The 22,310-nt window shown below is 49.3% G+C and overlaps 2 protein-coding genes across 4 annotated transcripts in view; one reads left to right on the plus strand and one right to left on the minus strand.

Annotated features, from left to right (window-relative positions):
• Positions 1-505: 505 nt before the first annotated feature.
• mRpL30 (mitochondrial ribosomal protein L30) lies at positions 506-1,809 on the minus strand. Of its 3 annotated transcripts, none has more exons than XM_031988390.2 (4): positions 1,530-1,809; positions 1,174-1,421; positions 982-1,105; positions 506-913 (listed from the first exon to the last, which is right to left on the minus strand). In XM_031988390.2, exons 2-4 carry the CDS (start codon positions 1,278-1,280, stop codon positions 626-628), a joined length of 519 nt encoding a protein of 172 aa, XP_031844250.1. In that variant the 5' UTR covers positions 1,281-1,421; positions 1,530-1,809; the 3' UTR covers positions 506-625. The 3 variants fall into 3 exon arrangements, with proteins under 3 accessions (XP_031844250.1, XP_031844248.1, XP_031844249.1); XM_031988388.2 differs by having other exon boundaries at positions 1,503-1,808; XM_031988389.1 differs by lacking the exon at positions 1,530-1,809 and having other exon boundaries at positions 1,174-1,496.
• A 113-nt stretch (positions 1,810-1,922) lies between these two features.
• Positions 1,923-22,310, plus strand: part of LOC116432090 (low density lipoprotein receptor adapter protein 1) — a 59,704-nt gene continuing 39,316 nt past the window's right edge. Inside the window, exons 1-2 of the mRNA XM_076371942.1 lie at positions 1,923-1,966; positions 6,326-7,209. Of these exons, the coding sequence (XP_076228057.1) occupies positions 7,167-7,209 (43 nt within the window). The 5' untranslated portion in view covers positions 1,923-1,966; positions 6,326-7,166. The remainder of the gene's footprint in view (positions 1,967-6,325; positions 7,210-22,310) is intronic.

Genomic DNA, 22,310 nt, shown 5'->3' on the forward strand with positions numbered 1-22,310 from the left:
TATGGTATTAGGTTTACGAATTTCGAGTCTAGACTTATCTCTTCGTCCTGTAACGCGGTTCCAAAGTAAATCAGAGTACTTTCAGCCGGGAACGGTTAGCCGATTACGAAAACCTTCGGAGCGTTAAACAGTTTTTGCGTCGTATATCGTAGCGCGCTTGTCGAATCGTCGACGGAACGATCTCCCATCCCCGAACGAGAACGAGAACGAGAACGCGAAACGGCCTAACGGTTTGTACTCGAGAGGTCTCGTTTATCGCGTACGACTGCCCGTTACGATCCTAGTATCGCTCATTAACCATTAGAGACGATTTATTTCGCGTTTCGGAACACCGTATTTAAGTAGGTCCGCACGACTGACCCAAAGCGGCACTCATCTTCCACGATAGAACTTGCTCGATTATACCAGATCAGAAGAAAAAAAAAACAATTGTAAAACGACAAAAAAAGACAATGAAATTTTAACATTCCTGTTGGTAGGTTGTAACATGGTCGCATGGCCCTAATCAACATGCAAATAAAGTATATTATTTGTTCAATGGTTATATTTATATCTTCTCTCACCAATCATACAAATGAGGATCTCATTGATTTTATGTACATTGTACGCTTCACGATTCATCGCGTTATATGGCTGTTCCCTTCAGCCATTGGAGTCTCAGTTTTTCAGACATGTTCTCGTACTCTAATCTTTTCACAGATGATTGGAAATCTTCAGTAGCTTTTTCACGATCAGCGTTTACTCTACCGGCAACGTGAACGTTTCCATATTCGTCCACGTGATATTCCGTTGATTCGTCGAATTTTGTCAGCTGGTCGGGTGTCTTCACTGGAAAGATTTCTACTAAATGTTTTATATTCCAAATCATTCTGCATACTTCCGGAGTATTCTTCACAAATATCGGACCACGGGTCTGCAGAAACAGTTCTGATTAGTATACGTAAGGAGATCATTGCCAGACTTGGATTTATAATTGCTTACCTCCTCCAGTTTCAATTTTGTAAGGATCCCTTTCTCCCACCAAGGATTGCCTTTGAAAGATGAGGTTCTGCGAATCATCAGAACCTTTGACGGTGTGATCGGTGGATCGACATGATCCGGGTGACTGCAATAGAAACATTTATAGCATCGAACAAACGTGATAACAACCCAAAGATATTCTGCTTCTCTCACCGTTTGTAATAGGTGATGTATCCGTACTTGGCAGCATCTTTTGCCCAATGCTTTGACGTGTGTCGATGGCGTACGAATGTTAACAAAACGTTCACTCGATTTGCCATTTGTTTCCAAGTCGTGTTAAACAATATTTACTGTGTCGAACGAGGTTATGCGATTAAAGGAGGTTATGGCACCTCTCCCTTTGTAAATCAATCGTTTCAACAGCAGTTACAACAACTTTATAACGATTATTTATATATCTCCTATAAACAGAAAAAATCACTTATTAAAACACTATTAAATTTATAAAAACTTTTAGATTATCGCTACTACTTCGACGATACCGATCAACAATAAATTCTTGTTGTCACCTTCGTAAGACGTAGTCTAAAATGCGGCAAGAATCATTTGTTCCACTCTACTGTTCCTCTACGTTGGCGCCATCAGCGACAAAATGTTCAAACTGGTAGACGAATTGTTGGTAAGCGAAAGTAAATTAATAGAATCTTCCAGTAGATAATAAAACAATATAATTTCTTTCACAAATTTGCATATACAAATCCTCGATATGCGCTTCAACGATTGTTCATTAATACTTAATTGGTAACGTTCTGCAAGGAGCTAGAATAAGATTAGTTTTCTCCCGCGTAATTAGATGGCGCTTTTAGTTCCCACTTTCTCCACGGATGACGCGACCAGTCTAAATAACGGTTTTTTTTTTCATTGAACAAGAAACCCGTGCATAAGTAAGTGCTGAAGGATAAATGTAAGCAAGTGCACGTTTTACATAATGTTCCCGCAAATAAGGGTACGTATAAACGCACATCAATTAGACTACTAATCTCGTGCTACCGAAAGCATGTAATTACGTATAAATTAACGCAAATATGCGGAAGAACTTCAATCATAAATACAGGAAAATTAACCCTCCAATTTTTCTTCATGATTACAACAAAATCTACGCAGTACGAGAGTAATGAATATTCACATACGAATACTAATTAACAACGTATTCGATAGCTTCAATTTACAAATAATTTAAATTAAACGAATAGATTTCGTAACTTTCAAGTTACAATGGCGTGAAGTTCAAGTCAACTGATTACTTAACACGTTGACCGCAGCACGAGTTGAAAATACACAAAATGGTAAAGATACAATATTAAATCATTCGATAGAATCGTCATGATTGTTGCGCTTATCTCAATGTCGTCGCATTAGCATTGTTTGCAATATACAAAGGTTTTCAAATAATCGTCGTTTAATCGAATGGATTATACAATTCGCTTTGGTTGTGGGTCACCGGTGATCCCCATGGCATTCAACGTGTTAACCCTTTGCACTCGTCAGGTGACTCTCAGTCACCACTTTATTTGATACAGCAAAACCATGAAGTTGAATATTTAGTATTTTAAATGAAACTTTGTATTGCTATGTGAAACATTTCAATAAAATAACTTTATTGCTTAATTTATCTGTGAATCATTGTCAAAATCAGTTTCAAACAATGCCGACTGTATCTCGTCGGAAAATGATGAATAGTTCCAGTGAAAAGCTTTGGAGTGCAAAGGGTTAATACTATTCACCACTTGTCGTGCAAAATGAAATAAATCAACAGGATGCCAATATGTTGACATGTGACTCGAAAGTTACATTGGCGTACAGAGTGTTCTGATTGGTTAGAAATACTGCCACCAATCTGAGCTATTTCTGCCTCGGAACCGTAAGGTCGATCCACGGTTCGAAATATGGAAGACACGCGATCGTTAAAAATACAAAAGGTTCCGAAATGAAAACATTAAAGTCGTGTACCGGAGCGTGGCGCTCGAATTTCGTTTATCTTGAAGTCCGTCGACATCGCGTATTCAAATATTCGTTCCGCTCCTGACCCGGCTGGGAGCGTGCAATTCAGCAACCCCTTCGCGTTCGCAGATTGCCTCGAAATACAGTGGATTCCTACGGGCTGCACGTTCCCAGGCATCTCGTTCCGGCGAACAATTTTCAAATACCGCATTGTCGTGTTTAGGAAAACACCGACGCGCGTCCACGGCCGTTGACGCATTTGCGTCACGTAATTCGAGAAGATTAATCGGGAACTCCTAGAGAGCTGTCGCGACGATATCTCGATCCGCGATACCGTTACGTTCCATGGTACCGTATCTAATTAAATACGGTCGTGAAAAAATGTCCTTCCAGCGGGGAAAAATTGCCGACAAGTTTTCCAATGCGGGGATATCAAAGCCGAGCCGAGAGTACGCCGCGAGAACGCGGAGACCGAACCGTTCGGGGTAGTTGCATTCGATTCCATTCGTTGCGCCGCGTCTCCCTTCGCGGGATTTTCAATGGAAGTTTATTCTCGCGGAAATGATATCCGCGTTATGGCTGGGAATAGCGGAAGAAAGGAGAGGAAGAGGGAAACATAATCGACCGCGAGCCAAAAGGAAAATCCACGCGCCCCGGCTCGTGTTCCGCGAAACTTTCCAGCGTGGCGACGCGCACCGCGACGAAATTTCCTCGGCAGTCTCCGTCGGCGGTTTTCTCGGCGAAACTTCCCCGGTTGCATATTTCGACGCGCTCCCCGGCTGAAATAATGGATCGTCCCATCGTCGGGCACCGTCGAACCGCGTTCGGCCGTCGTGAAAAATTGCTTCGAGCCTGCAACGCGAAGCGTCCATCCCTTCCACCCCTTTCCCCGTCGCACCCGTCGCTTTATCCCCGCATTCCGATTTAATGGAAATACGCGCGGTGTAACCGGCAACCGGAAACAGAATATATTCCCGTCGATCCCGTTGCATTCGTCTACGGCCACCGAGAAACGGGAGACGTCCGATATCCGCGGCCCAACCCATCGCGCCGCGTCGCATCGGTTGAAATTGATTTTCAATTTTCTCTCATGAAGCTCGCGCTAGAGCGTCGCGCCCGTAAATTCATTAAAAAATATAATCACGTCGGTTTCGCCCGGCCGCCCGGTCGCCGGTTCGATTCCGAACGCCGCGCCGCGCCCCGCCGCGCCGGGAGAACGCGATTTTTTCCCTTTTCCATTTCTAGCCGGCGCGGCTAGACGGACGATTTTTATCAAGCTTATCTCGCCACGAGCGCTCGTATATTCCGCGCGCCCGGGAAATTCGCCGCGTTTCCCTCTCTCATCGGAGACGGCTCCTTACACGCGCGTTTCTTTCGCCGGCTCGGCGTGCACCCGCTCGCGAATCCTGCTCCCGTTTCGAATATTCTTTTTTCCTTTTTTTTCCCCTTCCCTCCGTTGAACGCGCAGCGTCTGCTGGAGGCGGAGGCGGAATTTCCATCGCACGAGGGACGAGTGTAATTCAATCGGAGCTAATGGACCGTGAGCGAAGCACCATCGGTAATCTCGTTTCGGTGTCTATTGTGGGCTACATTGTGCTCCCGCACGCTGCATCGGCGCGCTCCCGCGGCCGCCACGACGGCTTAGAAAACTAATTGATCGGCTATATCGGCTCGCGGCGCGCAATTAACGTCGCGAGTACCGATCGCCAGAAAATTTCTGGTCTCCGTCTGGTCTGCAGCTCGCGGCGACGGTACGCCGAGTCCGCCGACCAAATACGAGCACAATCGAAAGCCAGTTTTTGCGGTTTCGCGTCGATCACGCGATTTATGGTCCTAGAGGACCGACCAAACGCGCGACTAACTTTTCAAATCAGTCTAGCCGAGCGAAAGAGACTTCCTTCGCACGACGCGGGCTCGATTGTTTCGAGTAAGTAGAGAAAGTCGACTTTTTTACATCGCGTGGGTAATGATCGCTGATTCCCAACGGAAGGAACATTTATTGCCACGCTATCATTTATCGAAGCGTCGAAATCTAACCTTCATTTCCACCTAAACTAGGTCTAGTCTCTCAGAAGACGCAGGAAGAGATTCTCCGCGAGAATCACAACGAATCGTTCGAAGAGCCGCGAAACTCGCCGATTCAGTTTCGCGCGGCTCGTTCGTGGCAGCTCGCGATGCGTTCGGGTATCCGCGAGGATTTGTGCGAAAACTCCTGCCGCCCGAAAAACTTTCCGTAATATATGTATCCGCGATAGATGCCCTGCCTCCCAGGAGTTACGGCTACGTAGGTACTTACTCTGTCCGGGAATAATCGTATTTCTTGGTCGGTTCAGGGACGTTTCTCGCGCGCATCGAGCGGAATTCGCGACCTGCGATCGAGAAGAATGGTCCTCCGCGACGGTTATCCTCCGGCCGATCGATTCATCCGATAATTAAAAGTTGCGCCGTCCTTTCGAGCGAACTGGCGACCCCTCGTCCCGAGCTAGAGCTGAAAAGTTGATTGCAACTTGTTCTTTCGCTGTTTAGGAAGCGGAGGGAAGCGGGTCACTCGAGAACTCGTAGAGTTACCTCGCGTTCCTCTTCCCCGGGGAGCGGACCGCTCTTTCGCGGGAAGATTCTCAGCGAGGGGCTCGCAACTCCGTCTGGCTCCGTCAAGTTCAGCGTACCGAGGCTGTTCGTCGCCGCGCGCGGCTCGCGGTTCCCGGCTCGTATATAACGAGCAACAGCCGAATCGAATCGCGTCTCCGGCGTACTCTAATTTATCGTGTCGTCCGCGATTTACGGTCCAGCCCCGCTGTCCCGTCACGCGATATTCAAATTTCCCCGACGAGAGTTTTAACGAAGTCCCGCGGAAGCGGGGGCCGCCGCCGCCGCCGTTCGTTTCCATCGGAATAAATGGCCGGCTTAACCGAAGCGGCTTAAACTTTTCCCGCAGGCTCGCTCCGGGACACCGCGAATTTTAATCGCGCGAATCGCGCGGCAACTTCCTCGCCTACGAACTTCCAGCCACCTCGAGAGCGCGCCTCGACCCGGCGACCCTTCGAATACATTATCTTCTCGCGCCGCGGCGCATCGGCTCCGCCGTCCGAACCTAATTAGCTCGAATTAATCGCGACTCGGGGGGATCTTCTTTCCGGCGAGGAGAAATTAAAGGCGGCCCTCTTCGGGGAAAAGTTTCCCTCGGCGGATCTAATAAGAGCTTTCCTCTGGCTACCGGCGCGTTCAATCCTCGCGACAACGTTTCCGATGGGTTCTCCATCTGTTTGATTTCCTTCGAGTCGAACGGCTCCGCGAATTTCCTCCGCGAGCCGAACCGCTGCTAACGGAAGAACCCCGTTTCCGTGATGCTCCTTTTTACTTTCAGCTTCGATCGAGATTTTCCTTTCTCCGTCGTAATCGCACGGTATAGCACAGTCATTGCCGCGTTCGCGAATTCTCCGTGAATTCTATTCGCGAATCCCCATCGGACAGTTCACCGTATTTATCTCGAGTCGCTTTCGATCGACTCGCCAGTGTTTCTAATATTCCCGGTTTCAATCGCATCGAGATTTCCCTTTCTCGATCTAATATTTCTGGTTTCAATCTCATCCCGATCTCCCTTTCTCGATCGTAATCGCACGATACAGCACCATCATTGCGTACGCGAATTCTCCATGAATTCTATTCGCGAATCCCCATCGGACAGTTCACCATATGTATCTCGACTCGCTTTTGCTGCACGCCTAGCATTGAACCAACGACTCGCTGGAGTCTCTAATATTCCTGTTTTCAATCGCATCGCGATTTTCCCCCGATCGCGATCGTCCGTTTGCATGTCAGAGCGCGGCGTTATCGTTACGCGTGTCAACGCTTGTTCCCGATCCGCGCGGGAAAGACAGCCCCGTGTTCGACTCGGTTCCCTCCCGTGTGCCCGGCGGCCGGTGCAAGTGGGGATAAGTGGAACCGGCAAGCCAAGACGGTACGAATCCGGCCAAGAGAGTGATGTGGCGAAGTCGGGCCGAGTAAGAGGCGGCCAGCCAGGCAGACGGACGTCGCGTCGCACACCGATGTGAACCAGCACCCGGCATCCCGAGCTCGTTCCTCGACGCGCCACGATCTATCCAGGATCCCCGATCCAGCCGCCGCGCCCGCCGGTCACCCTAACGAGCTGTTCGCCGAGGCAAATCGATCCGCATCGAGTCGCAACGCGGACGGACTCCCGCAGCATGCCGTTCTTCAAGAAACTCCGGAGATTCTCCAGGCACAAGAGTAAGTCTTCATTCCCTATTTCGCTCTCTTTCGCTTTGATCTCGCCGATTTTCACGGCGGACTCGTGGAAACCTTGCATATGCAATTCCACGAATACCCGAGGCGGCTTTCCGTTGATTCCCGTTGAAACCTAGTCTCGCGGAGCTGTGATCCCCGAAATCTATACAACTGCGAATCAGGAAACTATATCTCCGTGAACAGTACAATCCCAGATGCGACGAAGGTCGATGAATCTATCGAAATGAGCGTCGAAAGGTTCGCAGCGCGTCACATTCGCGAGAACGGTCCTGGAGATTCACGGTTAACGAGCAGTTTCGCGAACTTTCGGCCGACGAAAATCCTGTTCATCGAACCCGAAAAACCGGGCTGCGCGCCGCCGGAAGATTTCCCAGGCTCGCCCCCCGAAGTTCGAACTCGTTCCGAGAGTAATTACATTTTCGTAAGATAGCGCGACGCTTCTCGTCCGAGTTCGCGTAATGGAATTCCGACGCCGGGGGTACGAGTCCCCCGGGGGAGAAGTTGCGCGCTCGGGATCCCGTTCGATTTGACCCGGCTTCTTAACGTAGTTTTCAACTGGTCGCGACGGCCCGTTTCCCGTTCCCCGTTCCCCGTTTTCCCGGGAAACGAGTCGCGGCGTCGGGCTGCTCGCAGGACACCGAGGGCACGCTCCTCCTCGCGCGAACCCGTCGACGAATTAACACGTTGCGTACCGGTAACGAGAAATCTCGTTTTTATGTAAAGACACTTAGCTATGCAAGCTAATTACCAAAGCATTGAAGAAATATATAATTTAATGCGAATCGATTATCTATTTAGAATATATTGTATAACAATATGCTATCTGAATTTTTCTGTGTATAGTGATATAAGTTGACCTCAGTGAAAATTGCCATCGCAATTCAGTTTTCTGAGAATTAGCCGGTACGCAATGTGTTAACACGTTGAACGCCGCGCGATTTCATACAGCAGAATACACAGATTGGAAAAAATACAATATCAAATCGTTTGATTGAATTGCGTTATTATTATCGCACATTATTTGTAATATAGAAATGTTTCTAAATAATCGTCGTTTAGTCTAGCGAATTACAGTAATTCGATTTGATTGGGGGTCACCGGTGGCCCCCATGGAATACAATGTGTTAACCCTTTGCATTCGAGAGGTGACTCACCACTTGATTTCAAACGGTGAAACTATAGAATTCGATGTTTAACACTAGGTTTACGGAACGCGTCGATTTGACGCATATTGCGTTTTATGAATATTATTTGATAAGCGTTCACGTCAATATTTATTGATGCAATTATATGAATATGTATCTGAATTGTCTACTAACATTTATTGTGCACTTTATAACATTATTCCTAGAAAGGCTGACGTTCGTTCATCTCAATCTTCGAAGTTAGAAGTTTAAAACTTAAATTGATTTATTTAATTCTTTACTGCAAAATGACGGATGACATTAAATCAACTTGAATTTTTATACACGCAGACGTTTACGTTCAACGTCATTGTGACTTCAAAGTTACAAGATATATTCGTTTTAATAAAACTTTTTCTCAATATTTTAATTTTCTCAAATTTTTCGCAATATTTTAATAAAACACAAGTAATTTCGCTTCGAGTCAGTTTCACAAAATATCGTCCTTATCTCATTAGAAGATAATAAAATATTTCTAGTGAAAAACCTTCGAGTGCAAAGGGTTAACTCTAGCTTCGAGACGTCGTCGCTCGGCTTTCCACTGGAATTCGGGTTATTCTAACTACCGCTGCTTTTACCTGATACACTTTATTTTCTCCTAGCATCTCTAATACGATGTAGTAGTTCTCTTTGAAAATAGCGAGCCTTCTCTCTGTGAAACAGGCCTATAGAGGAATATTGACAATATCAACAGGTACCGCGTGTTTACCGCTCGACGGATAGCCCGAGGAGTACCGGTCTAATTGGTCTGATTGACGTCTTTCATTTCGTTTTCGATACCATCGATGCTCGTCGGCATGGTTACACGTAACCAATTAAAACTGCAAACAAAACGCATCGCGAGGCTCGCTGTTGCCCACTCGAGCAGACAAATATATCGTTCGAACCCCATCTGGTAGAGCTGCCCGTTTTTAATCGTCGAACTGAACAATTAAGAAATATTAATCGCTGATCCGTAACATGACTATGAGGTGCTATCTCGCGAGTCTTCTCAGATGCACAGCATCCTACACTGATAAAGCCAGCTGCAACGATGACGAAATCTCGACGAAACTTAGCCGCTGGACAGACTAACATCCGAACGCCTCGAACGGAACCTTTCAAACTGCGAAAGCAGTACTATCGGATAAAAGTGAAGTTTTCATAGGTTCTAGGATAGATGGCGGGAACCGTGGCAAAAACGTTCGCGAATCGGAAAGTCCATAGTTTGAAAGTTCGCGAAGAATTGTTTGTTTGGGTCGACAGGGATTTCGGCCTACATATCGCGAGCGCTTTCGTTCGATCGGCGCGCACATGTGTTTCCGTTCAAACTGTCCCGATGACACCGAAAGATTCCGAGGCGCGCATCGATTAAGAAATTCGTTTATCTGCGCGCGACCTCTCGTCCCGGAGCGGCGGGACCGGAACATCTGCGCCAATTAAACCGTTATCGCAGCCCCCGTATCTAGCATGATTTACTTATCCGCAATTTCAGTTCCACCGCCGCCGCGGCAACGCGTTTCGGTTACGTAAACGAGGCGCGCGGTTCTGCGTCGCTCGGCCTCGCTCGCTCGCATCGATCGAACGTTTCCCCGGAATATTCGTTTTTACCCGCGACGAAACGCGCAACGCCACTTAACCGGTTAATTAGTTACTAGTCAGTGTACTCGTCCTATTGAATATGAACCCTTACTCCAGGTTGTTTTGTAATTAGCAACTGTAACTAATTTTTATATTCCTAGCGAAAGTTAGAAATTCTACAACATTCCTTCGATCTTTTATTTTCGTTAGTACGAAATCTGGATGCGCGGAGAATTGAATAATTTTAGGGTAGTTTCTTTAAGATTCACTGAAATATTTAATATTATGACCGGTGCAATATTGGAGCCTACAGAGTTCAAAGGGTTAAACAGAATACTAACCCTTAGGTTTTAAGCTTAGCTTTTAAACAGAATACTAAAAGTTAGAATATTAACTGAACGTTAACCCCTTGCCCTATAACTCGTGGCGAACATTTGAACCCTTAGCACTCGAGGTTGTTTTGTAATCTATCAGCAACTGCAACAAATTTTTATTCCCAGCGAAAATTAGAAATGTAACATTCCTCCGATCTTTCATGTTCCTTAGTACGAAATTTGGATGTCTGGAAGATCTAATAATTGTAGGGTAGTTTCTTTAAGATTCATTAAAATATTTAACACTAGAACTACCGAGCATTTGATACGATTAAAATGTAATCGCTATGAATATTGTAGTAATAGGTTATTTTCGGATTCTTCAGACATTCATTATAGTATTCAAGTGAAACTATGTATTTTCAAAATCATTTCGAATATTCAGTGCTTTTAAGATATCAATAATTGCGAAACAGAAAAACTGAAACCAGTCATTTTGACTGGTACGGTAGTCCTAGTGTTAATATTATAACTGGTGCAATATTGGAGCCTACAGAGTTCAAAGGGTTAATCCCATTGCTCGCAAAAGCTCGTAAGAAAACAAAACGAAATCGTTCCTTCGTTATTATTCATTGATTTATTTTCTCCCTGAAATTGTCGTTCGTGGAAAGTAGCAGTTACCCGACACTTACGGCGCAATTTACGAAATAGGCGAACGTTAATCGCGGGTTAACGATTTATTTTCTATCACTCGAGATAGACGTTTTTCACGAGCAAGTCCCGTTGGCCAAGCTAGAGTTCCGCAATCACAGTTCCACAATACCTGATTTTTAAACAGTCCTCTCCTTCTTTTTCGTGCCGACTCTAGCCGCTCGCGAAAATAAACGTATCGATCACGGTTTTATCCGCGTCGATCTCCTTTCACCGGCGATCGGCGAGCCGCGTTTTCCGTTGCGCCGCGCGACTGCTCGTCGCGGGATAATCGGCGAACGTATAATTTTCGTCGATCTGACGCAACGTTCTCTCGCCCGCCGCGACGACTCGCGGGATTATTCCCGGCGCGGGACGGAAGGGGAAGGAAAGGAAAGCCGGGAAACGTAGCTCCGGCTCTTTTCACTCGTCTATCCTGCGCTCGGCGGGAGGCGTGGCGGGCCGAGATAAAACGACCCGCGCTTCGGATACTCGGGAATTTATATGTACCAGTTCCAAGAACTTTTTTATCCGGCGGCCGCATCGATTTTATACGACTTTCCCCATATTTTTTCGGGAACAAACACTTCCAGCGGCGGGGGAATTTATTCGACTATTCCTCGTCGACTTAAACGCGGCCCGGCCCTTACTCGTCGCGCGAATCCGGGGGATTACGACGCGCGGGGACGCTTTATGAGGAGATTTCCCGGCCGTTGAATAAAACGGAGTGGCGATTCGATTCACCGTCGGACCCTCCGTACGCGGGTCGTCGAGGAATACGCTCGATTGGTGTACTCGTGCTGCACGCATCGTACAGGCACGCCGAGCACGCGTCGGAATCGCACCGAATTGCGGGCCGTCGACGTTTTCGTTTGCAGGCTGTAGAGTGTTATAACAATACTAATCGATACGAACAAAACACAAAGTGAGTGTCAACGGTTCGTCGACGAAGGCACACGCCGTTCGCGAATTCAATGGAATTCGGTGGATTTAACCGTGTTTGATCGGTTGTTGATTAGTTCATTAAGCGCCACGAAAGTCTTAAGCGTTTCCCCATAGAGTTTGTCTTTCGTAGCAAAGAAAAGTGGGAATAATTATGAATCTGGCATTGCGTTTGCGTTACACTATCAACTTAGTTGCCTTAAACATTTTTATTTCACATCGGTTGTCGTGTACGTTACGATCGTTTTTCAGTCATTCAGAGGCGTCAGTCACCAGTGACTGACACGGCGCTTAACGTGTTAAAATGTCACGATAAACTGTAATCGAATGAGGCAACGAGCAGGCAAGCGTCACAGTGACGAGCCAAGGCTACTTCGGACTGCGAAGCGTTAATGTCTCGTTTCGGCTGCAGCGACGGATCATCGGCCGTGATCTCGCGGCATGCGCGACGCATTTTCCTCCGTACCGATTCTATATTTGCGTTTCCGACGCTCTTCCGGATCGATAGCGGCTTATTTCGAGAGCCGAGGGCCGGTGTCGCAGGATCGCGCACTTTGTAACCGCGTCACGGCGTTGTGCAATTCGCGTCGATGATTCGCCGGTCAGCGGCGACCAGCTCCGATCGGATCGATCCTCGCTCGGTTTTCGGATCGAGCGGGGCTACGTTCGCGTGCCGCGATTATCATACTTTTCCCGCGAATCGCGCGTTTCTTTGTTCTCGTTACTATCCAATTGACGATATGTGTCAGGGAAACAGAAATCTGGACCTCTCGATTTCCGTTTCATTAGCTTCGCAATCAAGTCGTATCGCTTCGATCGCGTAATGCGATGAGTGGCCATTTCGCGATCAACCGGTTGACGCTTCGCGACGCAACTGTGGCGAATCAATGATCTGTCTCCTCCTACGTATCTTGTCACTAGATTCATGGACGTCTGCACAGTTAGTTCCATCGCTCTTGGAGACACATACTCGTTCGGTTGCACTGTGGAAATCGAAGGTTCAGAAGTACATTTAGAGAAGCGTTCAGCAAACAATAAACACATTGAACGCCGGCTAAGTTTCAGCTACTAAAAACGCGAGCTAACTTGCGGAAGAGGATAAGGAATTCGATTATGTAAATTTTACTTTGGATTTGTGTTATATCTAAAATGTTACATACGTAGGATTAGCAATTAAACGATAGACTAAAAATTCGATACGAATTGACCCGTTTGGTGAATCCAGTGTCAATCGACTCGCGTACTTCCGGCCAGCGTCTCCGTTGTAAAAATTGATCGCGAATCCCGAGTCCTTAGCGGCATTTCCGCGGGGATCGAGAAAGCGGTAACCAAGGAAATCGGCGGAGAAGAATCGAGGGTGTCGCCGCGGGCGAGGAGAGGCGCGACGACGCGTTCCGCTCCGCGGAGGGGTCGGGACCTGGGCCGAGGTCGGCCGAGGGTCGTCGGGGCCGCGGGGGCGGAATATCGCTGGGCGGCTTCCTCGTCGGGGAAGCGAATTTAATTTACCGACGACACGTTCGCGGTGTCGAGTTGAAAATGCATGAACGAACGCCGTTGGCTGCCGCTTTTGAAGAGAAAGAAATTGGATCGGCGCGTGGCGATGCCAGTTCGCCTCGCCGCGCTCGCGTCGCATCGGCCCGGCCAAAAGGACGAGCGAAACGGTAGATTTCTGCTCGAGCAGCTGGACCGAGAAGTAAATCGAGCGTGTTCCTCGGTATTCTTCCCGCGAGGCCATTAGTCCTCTTAATTTTCGCGATCGCGTTCCTCGTTGTTAACGCTGAAGCTACAGTCGATTCGCCTTTCGAAATTTCGCTGTAGAAACTCCGAGAGTGCATCTGCCAGGGTTCCTATTGATTTGTAATTAAGATTGCGCACCGCTAAATCAATGTCTTCGGTGAATCCTCGGAGGATCGCTCGTCGTCTCTGCGATAGTCGAGAGAAGAAGAAACAGGGAACCGGTGATTCCGAGTTGTCTGGCGGTTCCAGCGTTAACGCGGTGCGCCGTGGGATCGGATTAAGCCGCCGCTTTATCGCGTCTAAATAGTTTGTTCCGCCGGAAGCGGCCCTGTCCCGGGGGTCGCTTAAATCCGCGGGACGCGCCTGGCTCCTGGATCACGGTAATGCCGTGATCCAGATCCCGGATTGATTCGACGAGACTCTAATCCCCCGATATTCTCGAACAAACCCGAAACAAGCGCCGAGCAAACGGCCGGAAAGTTCGCCGCTCGGAAAATTAATGCTCCTGGGCGACGTGTCTCGCGACGGGACTCGATAACGTCGACGGTAACGAACCCGACGCGTGTTTCCCCGCGAAAAGAGGCTAACTCGACGCTTACCCGGCTCGATCACGCACGCTCGCTCGAACTTTCGGTTAGATTGTAACGCGTTGTCGCGCGATTCCTCTCCGACGAGTCCCGCGCATCCCGATCATTTCTCCGGGGAGCCGCGGAGTTTCGGGCTTTCGATCATAATTACCTCGGCCGTGGGTTCCCCCGACGCTGGCGAACCTTTCGCGTCGGAATTACGCGAAAGGTGAAGGGTCGCGGTAATCGATGACCGCCCGCGCGAAGGCACCCGAAGCCGCGACCTCGTTCGAATCTACTAGATAACGAGCGAACGTTGCGACTGCGATTTCATGGTGAGCATTTCAGGGGTGTCCGTATACGGGTAGATCTTACTAAGAATATCCAGTATCAGTTTCGAAATGTCCACGATTTCGATTTCCACAATTCAATCGAAAGTTTGTTAACCCGTTGCCACGCGATTGGCCTCGCGACCGAGTTCAATTGATCGTACCGCCGGTAGTTTACTACCGTTTACTTTCAGAAATGCGGAGAATATTTGATTTGCGAGCGCGGCACCGGCTTTATAGCTGAAACGTCGGAAACAACGGAATACTCTTTCGCCCGCATCCGCGCGCAACGAGCGGCGTTGCTTTCCATGAAATTAATAAATCTTCGCCGCGAGCCTCACTCGTTACAGCGCAGGGGGTTAATAATCGCAGGTTATTCAACGACAGCGAGCCTGAAGAACAGAAAGCACGCGATCCCTGGAGAAATTACTCGATCCTCGTGCGTAGCTGCCTCCTTTTTCTCCGACTTTTCACTTGCCACCTCCGGCCGCGTTTTCCGCGGGAGCGAGAGAGAGAGAGAGAGAGAGAGCGTCCAGCGGCCTTCCGCGAGATTTACGGCTCTTTCGTGGCCTTTCGTGATCCGCGTGGCGAAACAGCCTCCAACGGCGAAACAAAGGGGAAACACGGTTCCCTCGTTCCACTCGCGTTTTCGCCATCTCCATTCGTTCGTTCGTTCGTTCGTTCGTCCGTCCGTTCGTCTGCGCTTTAACGAAGAGAAATTGCGGATACGCCCGAGTCGGAACATGCTCTCGAAGCCGCGCGTCGAGGAACAGGCGCGTCGCGCGTCGATTACTCGCGTCGACGCGACTGGCCCTGAAAAACGTCCGTCCGCGAGAAACGTCGTTTGTCGTTGTATCCGGCGAGTGACAAAACAACGTTGTTCCATCCAATGCGACAATAGTATATTCAACAATACAGTTGCGTTACCTATGCTAATTGGTCGCCTTTTTATCTTTCATCCTTTCTCGTCTCGTTTCCAACGTTTGCTATTGCATGCCGTAATTTGCTGTAAAACTGAAAAAAGCAACTGGTGACGCATTTCGCATTATAAACAGCGCACAATACCAGCCCGGTCAGTCATCGTGATTCTCCAGCGAATGTTTCCGGCGCGATCGTCGACAGCCGATAGACACGACAGACTCGCGTCGCGTCACTCGAGGGTCGGTCCGCGGGGATGGTTCTCCTCGCGTGCTCTATCGGGAGGTCGCCGTCCCGTCGAGACGACGCGAGGCTCAACGACGCGACGCGACGCGTCGTGCTCGAGGCTCCCGCCTTCGGCGTAATTAGCGGCGGACGCCGGCGACCGGCTACGGAAGGCGTCGAACCGGGCGCGCGATTAATTGGAGAGGAACGCGCGTGCGTTTGCATTCGCGATCGCAGCCGCTTGCGAAAGACAACAATTATTTCCCTTCCGAGAGAGGCTGCGTTTCCGAGAAGGAAATGCCTGGCAGCGTCTCGATTCTTGCATCAGCCGAGGTCGCAGCCGGGCTCAGCCCAATTACTCCCTCCTCGGCGCGGCGCCGATCTCCTCTCTCCTCTCTCCGGCCTTCGTCTCCTCTGGCCCTCCACCTCGGTCTCGCTCCTTCCTTCGCGACCGTGCGGCGTGCAATCGGGCCCCCAGACGAGAGACGCGACGACTCGTTACACTTACACACGTCCAACCCTGAATTCTTTCGCGTGCCTTTCCATCGCGAGAGACTGCATCGAACTTGCATCAGCCGGGCCGGCCACGGTGCCCGTATCCACCTGCAGCCGGATAACGGTCGGCTTCTTTCCCACTTTTTTCTCTTGTCTTGCGGCGATCGATCTCCGGCGAGACCGCGACCGGCTCGTCCTCCGGCTCGGTTACGAAATCTTCGAAAGCCGTGGTCCGGGGTCGCGATCGAGGAATCCGCCGATTCGCGACGTGGCTCGGGTGTACGATTTCGTCCAGCTCGAGAGCGTTGGCTGTTTCTCGCGGAGTCGTGTCGGTTCGGTCGGCGACACGCGAGCGTTCCAATGGCGGACGACGCGTCGTTTCGTATGGACGCTGGTAATTACAGCGGACGAGCGCTGGTTTTCCCGTCAATCGCCACGGAGATTGCAGAGGAAACGTACACCGTATTAGCGCGTCGATGTCAGATGCGTTTAACACGCTGACTGCCGCGTCGGTCACCGATCACCGGAGCTTACAGATTACTTGATAATTACAATTTGTCGGAGAACTAATGTCGAATGGAAATCTTTCATAAATTAGATAATAGTGTAACGTAAGCATTCCGATAAATAATAAGTAACTGTTCCTCTTTGTCTTTGGTATAAAAGAATAAGTGCGACATACTCTGAAGGTTTCAATGGCAGTCAACGCGTTGATATTAGCAAAAAGAACATTGCACCGAAATCGTATGCTACTAAGAATAGAAAACGATTCGGCACTTACCTCCGAGGCAACGTCCATTCCAGCACGAACGCCTCGGAGCGAAGCGAGCGTTTAGCTCGCGGGCAATCAAGCCTACCTTGCATCGCCGCGTTCGTCATTTCAACGCTCGCGTGTCCCCATCGTTGGTCGCTCGACTCCAGCTGGCGTTCCAGCGAGCGTCGCGGGAATACCAAACGAGCGGCCCAATTATTTTCGACTCGAGCGAACCAGTCGGACCAAGAAAAACCGAGCGAGCAGCGAACGGAGCCCGCTCCGACGAATGGTTTCTCGACTTATCGAGTGGATCGCAGCTGGAGCCCGACAAAGTATCCATCCTCGCGCGTTCGTGCCCGCGAGCGGAGCTAGTTCGACCCGAGGGATGAAAGATCCGACGGGAATTCGCTCGGTGGAACTCTCGGCCGTCCGTTCTCGAAGCGTCCGTGTCCGTGCGGCGGGTCCTCGGCCGGAGGATAAGCCGCGAGCAGCTAAAAGTGACTAAAACGAACGGACACAACCGGACCTGGTCGCTCGGGGAGAAGAAAGGGGCGAACGCGAAGAGAAAAGGAGACCGGAGAAAAAAGAATCAAAGACGAGACGCCGGGCAGAGATGAAAAAGAGAGAGAGGAGAGACGAGAGAGAGAGAGAGAGAGAGAGTGAAAGAGGGCAGTCTGAGAAAAAGAAGAAAAATGATCGATTCGACAGGGAGGAGGAACCGCTGGTTCCGAGGAAAGAACCGCGGAGGGTGCGGCAGAAGGAGCCGGAGAAAAAGAGGATCGAGTCTCGGTCACGCGGGACGTGGCATCCCGTCTCGACTCGACTCGACTCGACTCGTCTCGTTCCTCCTCGATTCCGCGGCCACTTACACGGTTTCCCCGCAACGACAACGCACGACCGGCCGTGCATACGTTTCCTTTCTCGCGTCCGCCCCGACCCAGGCATCTTTGCTCCCTGGAAATTCAGAGTACATCCCCGGAATAACGATTCGCCGCCGTTCGGTCTCGGGGCACCGCGCGCGCACACGCCGAAACGTATAGGAAGTAAGCACACCGGACGGAGAACACACCGTTACAGGAAGCGCGCGGGTTAAAGGAGACGGAAACGCTGGAAATTCGTAGCTTTGCCGGGAAACTCCTCCGGTTTGCTTATCCGCGCCTCTCTGCGAACATCGTCCTGCTTTCGCGAGCGGAGTCGGACTCATCGTCCTCTCGCCCTTTCGCGCGTTCAGCGTTCTTTCAGCCCGGTCAAAAGAGCTGCTGCACTCCGAATGATGTTTCGCGAGACGAAGACTTTGGATCGAATCTTTTATTCCGGCGCGATTCGCGGATTCTCCGTCGGTATCGTTAACGAGATTATACGAATCTGGTTTTAACCTGTTGTCCGGTGGCTTCTTTGGTAACTGTCCTCGCCAGGGTGACTTTGTCGCGATTCGTTCGCCGAGGAACGGAGGATATTGTATATTTATAATTACTTACACAACGTCCTTTATGTACTTCTATTTACAATTATATACAAATGTTGTACAATGTAGTCTTTGGTTCGATAGTCCTTTCTTGTTCACGTTCGCTCGAGGACTACTTGTCTTCGTTTTCTGACCAACTCCTTAGCGACCAGTTTATTTCAACTCAGATCCTAAGGGTTGGTTCAGCCGTGCGTGCTGGAGGAACGAGTTCGATACATCGCAACCTCGTCAGTTCGAAATTGATGAATTTAATTGATAAATAATACCCAATTGGCACCGAAAATAATCGAATGACGCTTATTCATTAATGTCGTAATTTTTGAATATTATACAAGAAGTCAGTCATTCTTCTTCTACAGAATCGTATCCGTAGAATATCGCGTCACCGGTAGAACAGGTCGAGGCGGCCGCGCGGCTCGCGAAGGGGACGAGAGGCAGTGCTCGTAATTTCGTTTGCTCGGGGAAAGCGTTTCCGTGCCATCCGCTTCCGATTAGCGATGGAAACGAAATCAGGCCAACTGGGGCAACGCGATATTCGTCGCGGCGCAACGGGAAACGCTTTCAGAAGAACACAAAAACCCGTGGATTCGCCGGCGCGTTCGCCGGGAATATCGCTCTAGGCACAATGGCTTCCGATGAAATAAGTTCTGCCCGTGATACGCGACGATCGAAGCGGTACCGACGGAAAACTCCGACGTAGCGCGCTGGTTACTCATCGTTCGAGACGGAAATATTTCGTGCCGGTGCACCGACGCTTTTTGTCGGAGCGCGAGCCGGTTTTGTGCGGTCGAGGTCGCGTTCCGCGCTGAAAATCAGGGATGGAAAATGATGCTCGAATCGCGTCGATGCCTCTCGAGGTAGCGTCGCATAATACGTATAAATTCGTCGACTAAGAAACAAAGCTAATTAAAAACATGAAACAGCACTTTACAATTTCCTTGCAGCGAATCGTCTGAGAGTCTCGAACTTCAGCTACCCTACTCATCTCCTTTCACTGTCGACTGTTTGTCTACGCTGCATTTGCAGAATTACTCTCGATTCTACTCCGAATATCAATCGATTGTTTCACAGATCGAGTACCAGCAACAGAATCACTCGAAACTCGAAGAACACTATCAGTTCCATCGTCGGAAAATCCGCGGGAAGGGTTGCACTTGATTCGCCGCCTCGCGGACGGGTAATTCCCTAAATGTTCCGAAAATCCTTCGCCATCCCCGTAACCGTGCCGTTCGTCGACGCGCGTACAGCGATCGCATTACGCTCGGCCGTTCGAGTAATTTCGTTTCCATGGAACGCGGTGCGCGTCGCCCGCGGGGATGAAGCTCGAGCGGGGCTCGCTTTAAAAAACGATGAACGATTTCTCGCGATGCTTCCGATAATCCGGCTTATGAAATCTCGCCGCGTATCGAGCGAAGAAAGGTCGGTCGGGCGCTCGTTTGTACCGTTACGACCGGTCGCGTCGGTCGGCCGGTTACGGTGACATCCCGTCGATCGCGCGGACGCCTGATTTTCCCGTAAAAATCTCTCGATTCGAGGGGACTCGAGCGGATGCAACGGTAAACGGACGATCAACCGCCCGTGCGACCGGGATCGTCCGGTTCAACCCTTTCACCGCGAGTCTCGCGGATGCGTCCGTAAGAGCGCGGCTCCCGGCGAATTAACCCCGTGCCGTGCGATTTAATATTAACACTTTGCACTGCATATGGGTCGATCTGCCACGGTTACGTGCATATTTTATCGCGCGATCCTACGGCCGCCGCTACGCCGATAAATGCGTCGTCAACCCTTCGGGTCGCGAATAAAATCCTTTAATCCTTGGCAGTCCTGTGTCGAGTCGGACTCGACATATTTTATTGCGAACTCTGCCTGTTTTAACCCTTTGCACTCTGATGTTCCTTGCTAGAAATATTTAATATTTATTTACGAGGCGAATATGAGGTTCTTTGAGACCAATTCGAAGAGAAATCTTTACACAAAGTTTAACGTTAAATATCACATCCTATAGTTTTACTGTGTTAATCATTTGGTGACTGAGCACCTCCTGACTGCAAAGGGTTAACAATTTCTTCTATATTTATTTGTAGTACAATTGTACCTTTTGAAGGTGACATTTCAGTGACTCCCAAATATTCTTGAATAAATAGAGCGTCACATTACGCTGTAATTGAACGAACTAACGTCGATGAGAACCTCAAAGTGAGAAACAGCGCTTCGGACAAAGGGTTAATCTGAACTTTAACCGATTAGTTGTGATAAAGTTTACAAGTAATGAATATTTTTATAAACAGCGATATTCTAGCTGTCGAATGAGCAGGTGCCGATTATGACATCGATTTTACATTTTTCGCTCTGCGAGCAGTTCACTGGTTCGCGTTTTACTGATATTGAAATATGAGATTTCAAGGCGACGCCACTGGGAACTAAAAGGTTCGGTGTAGTCACTGGTCGCATAGGAAATCAGCAGTAGGAACGGTTAATGCGATTGCAGTTCACTCGTTTTCCTAAAAAGCGACGGCTCGAACTGCGGGGGTTGATGATTTGTGAAATTTTTACCATTCCCTCGAAGGTGGAAGTGATTGATCCAACGTCTCTCGCGAATGATCGAACGGAAAGGTATCGCGTTTACACTTACGGACATTACGATCCGAAACGCAACGAGCGTTCGACGCGTCATTTTAAATACATTGAATTGTGACGTCGTTCCCAGTGAAGCGGTGCATTTGTTCCGAGCGGAGCGCAAATTGCGTGTTAAAACGCTGCGGGAAGCCTTTGCCGTTCGTTGTTTGTAATGGATCCTACAGCCACTTGGAACACAGTAACAGAATACACCGGGAAAAGGGGGCGGCGACGCAACAACCAGCGAAATTCGACGAGATTCGAGTGCTCGAAATATACCGATGATATTTCGTTCGGAAACCGCCGGTTTCCCGGTCGCGCGACTCGTCCGCGGTCGGAGGGTTCGAGTAGGTCTCGAAAGTCCGGGACCCGATGCGAGGCGAACGACGGAGCGACGGAATTCGGGCAGGAAAGTCAGCGTAATAAATTAAACGGCAGAGGAATCGTCGAATTAATAACCGTCGAAATCGCGCCGGCTTTTCGACGGAGCCGAGCCCACCAGCGGGCATTCACGTTTTCGAGTGCAGTTTCGGGGAGCTTCGGGACCGAATGTCGAACGTTGTGTGCATTGTACACAACGGTGTTTAATCGGTCTTGATGGGATTCGTCGAGCGTTCCGGTAATGGGTACTATCGAGCGTGGCCGGAGAGAATGCACAAGCAGCGGCGTTCGTCGATTCGGGTTTCCGCCGAAAGGGGAGCAACAAAATCGTAGGAGCCGCCGCGAAAAGTTTGCGCTCCGCATCCCGTCTCGTCTCGTCGCCTCGATCGAGACATTCCCTGCGAAATTTACCGAAAAATCGGATTCGCCGAACGAATCCTCCCGCGCGAAGAGCGACGCCGCTGCGAGGACTCGAAGAATTCGTTTATCGAGAAAATTCGTTAGCTTTACCTTTGAAATATATTTATTATCGAATCTCGCAGCGCGAGCCGACGAGGATTCCATCAGGCACAAATTGCAGCCGCAACGGAGATTACTTTAACGCATACCATTTTACAATCTCCGCAATAACAAAGTAGAGTGTACTCTGTAATTACTGGATGTTCCGGTTAAAGGGAGACGATGAAAAAGCAACTGCCAACGAATATTTAGTGGCGGACTCGCGCTAACGGCACGGTTTAAAACGATCCGTTCCAAGATTGTTATCTCGCGACTGTTGAAACGATGAAATTACCTTCGTGACAAATTTCAAACCAACCGTTCGTATTTGTGCAGCTGTAACACGGATACACTCTCGAGCGTATTCCGCGAATTCTTCGGATTACAAGTAACTCGGTTTTCTTGTTCG

The sequence above is a fragment of the Nomia melanderi genome, chromosome 11, assembly GCF_051020985.1.
Source record: "Nomia melanderi isolate GNS246 chromosome 11, iyNomMela1, whole genome shotgun sequence".
Classification (NCBI taxonomy): Eukaryota; Metazoa; Arthropoda; class Insecta; order Hymenoptera; family Halictidae; genus Nomia; species Nomia melanderi.

Bases quoted from the DNA above. Each gene is read 5' to 3' on its own strand.
- mRpL30 (XM_031988390.2), bottom strand. From the start codon at position 1,280: ATGGCAAATCGAGTGAACGTTTTGTTAACATTCGTACGCCATCGACAC. The intron at 1,106-1,173 runs GTGAGAGAAGCA...TTTCTATTGCAG, and splicing joins TACATCACCTATTACAAACG to TCACCCGGATCATGTCGATC. The intron at 914-981 runs GTAAGCAATTAT...CTGTTTCTGCAG, and splicing joins CAAAATTGAAACTGGAGGAG to ACCCGTGGTCCGATATTTGT.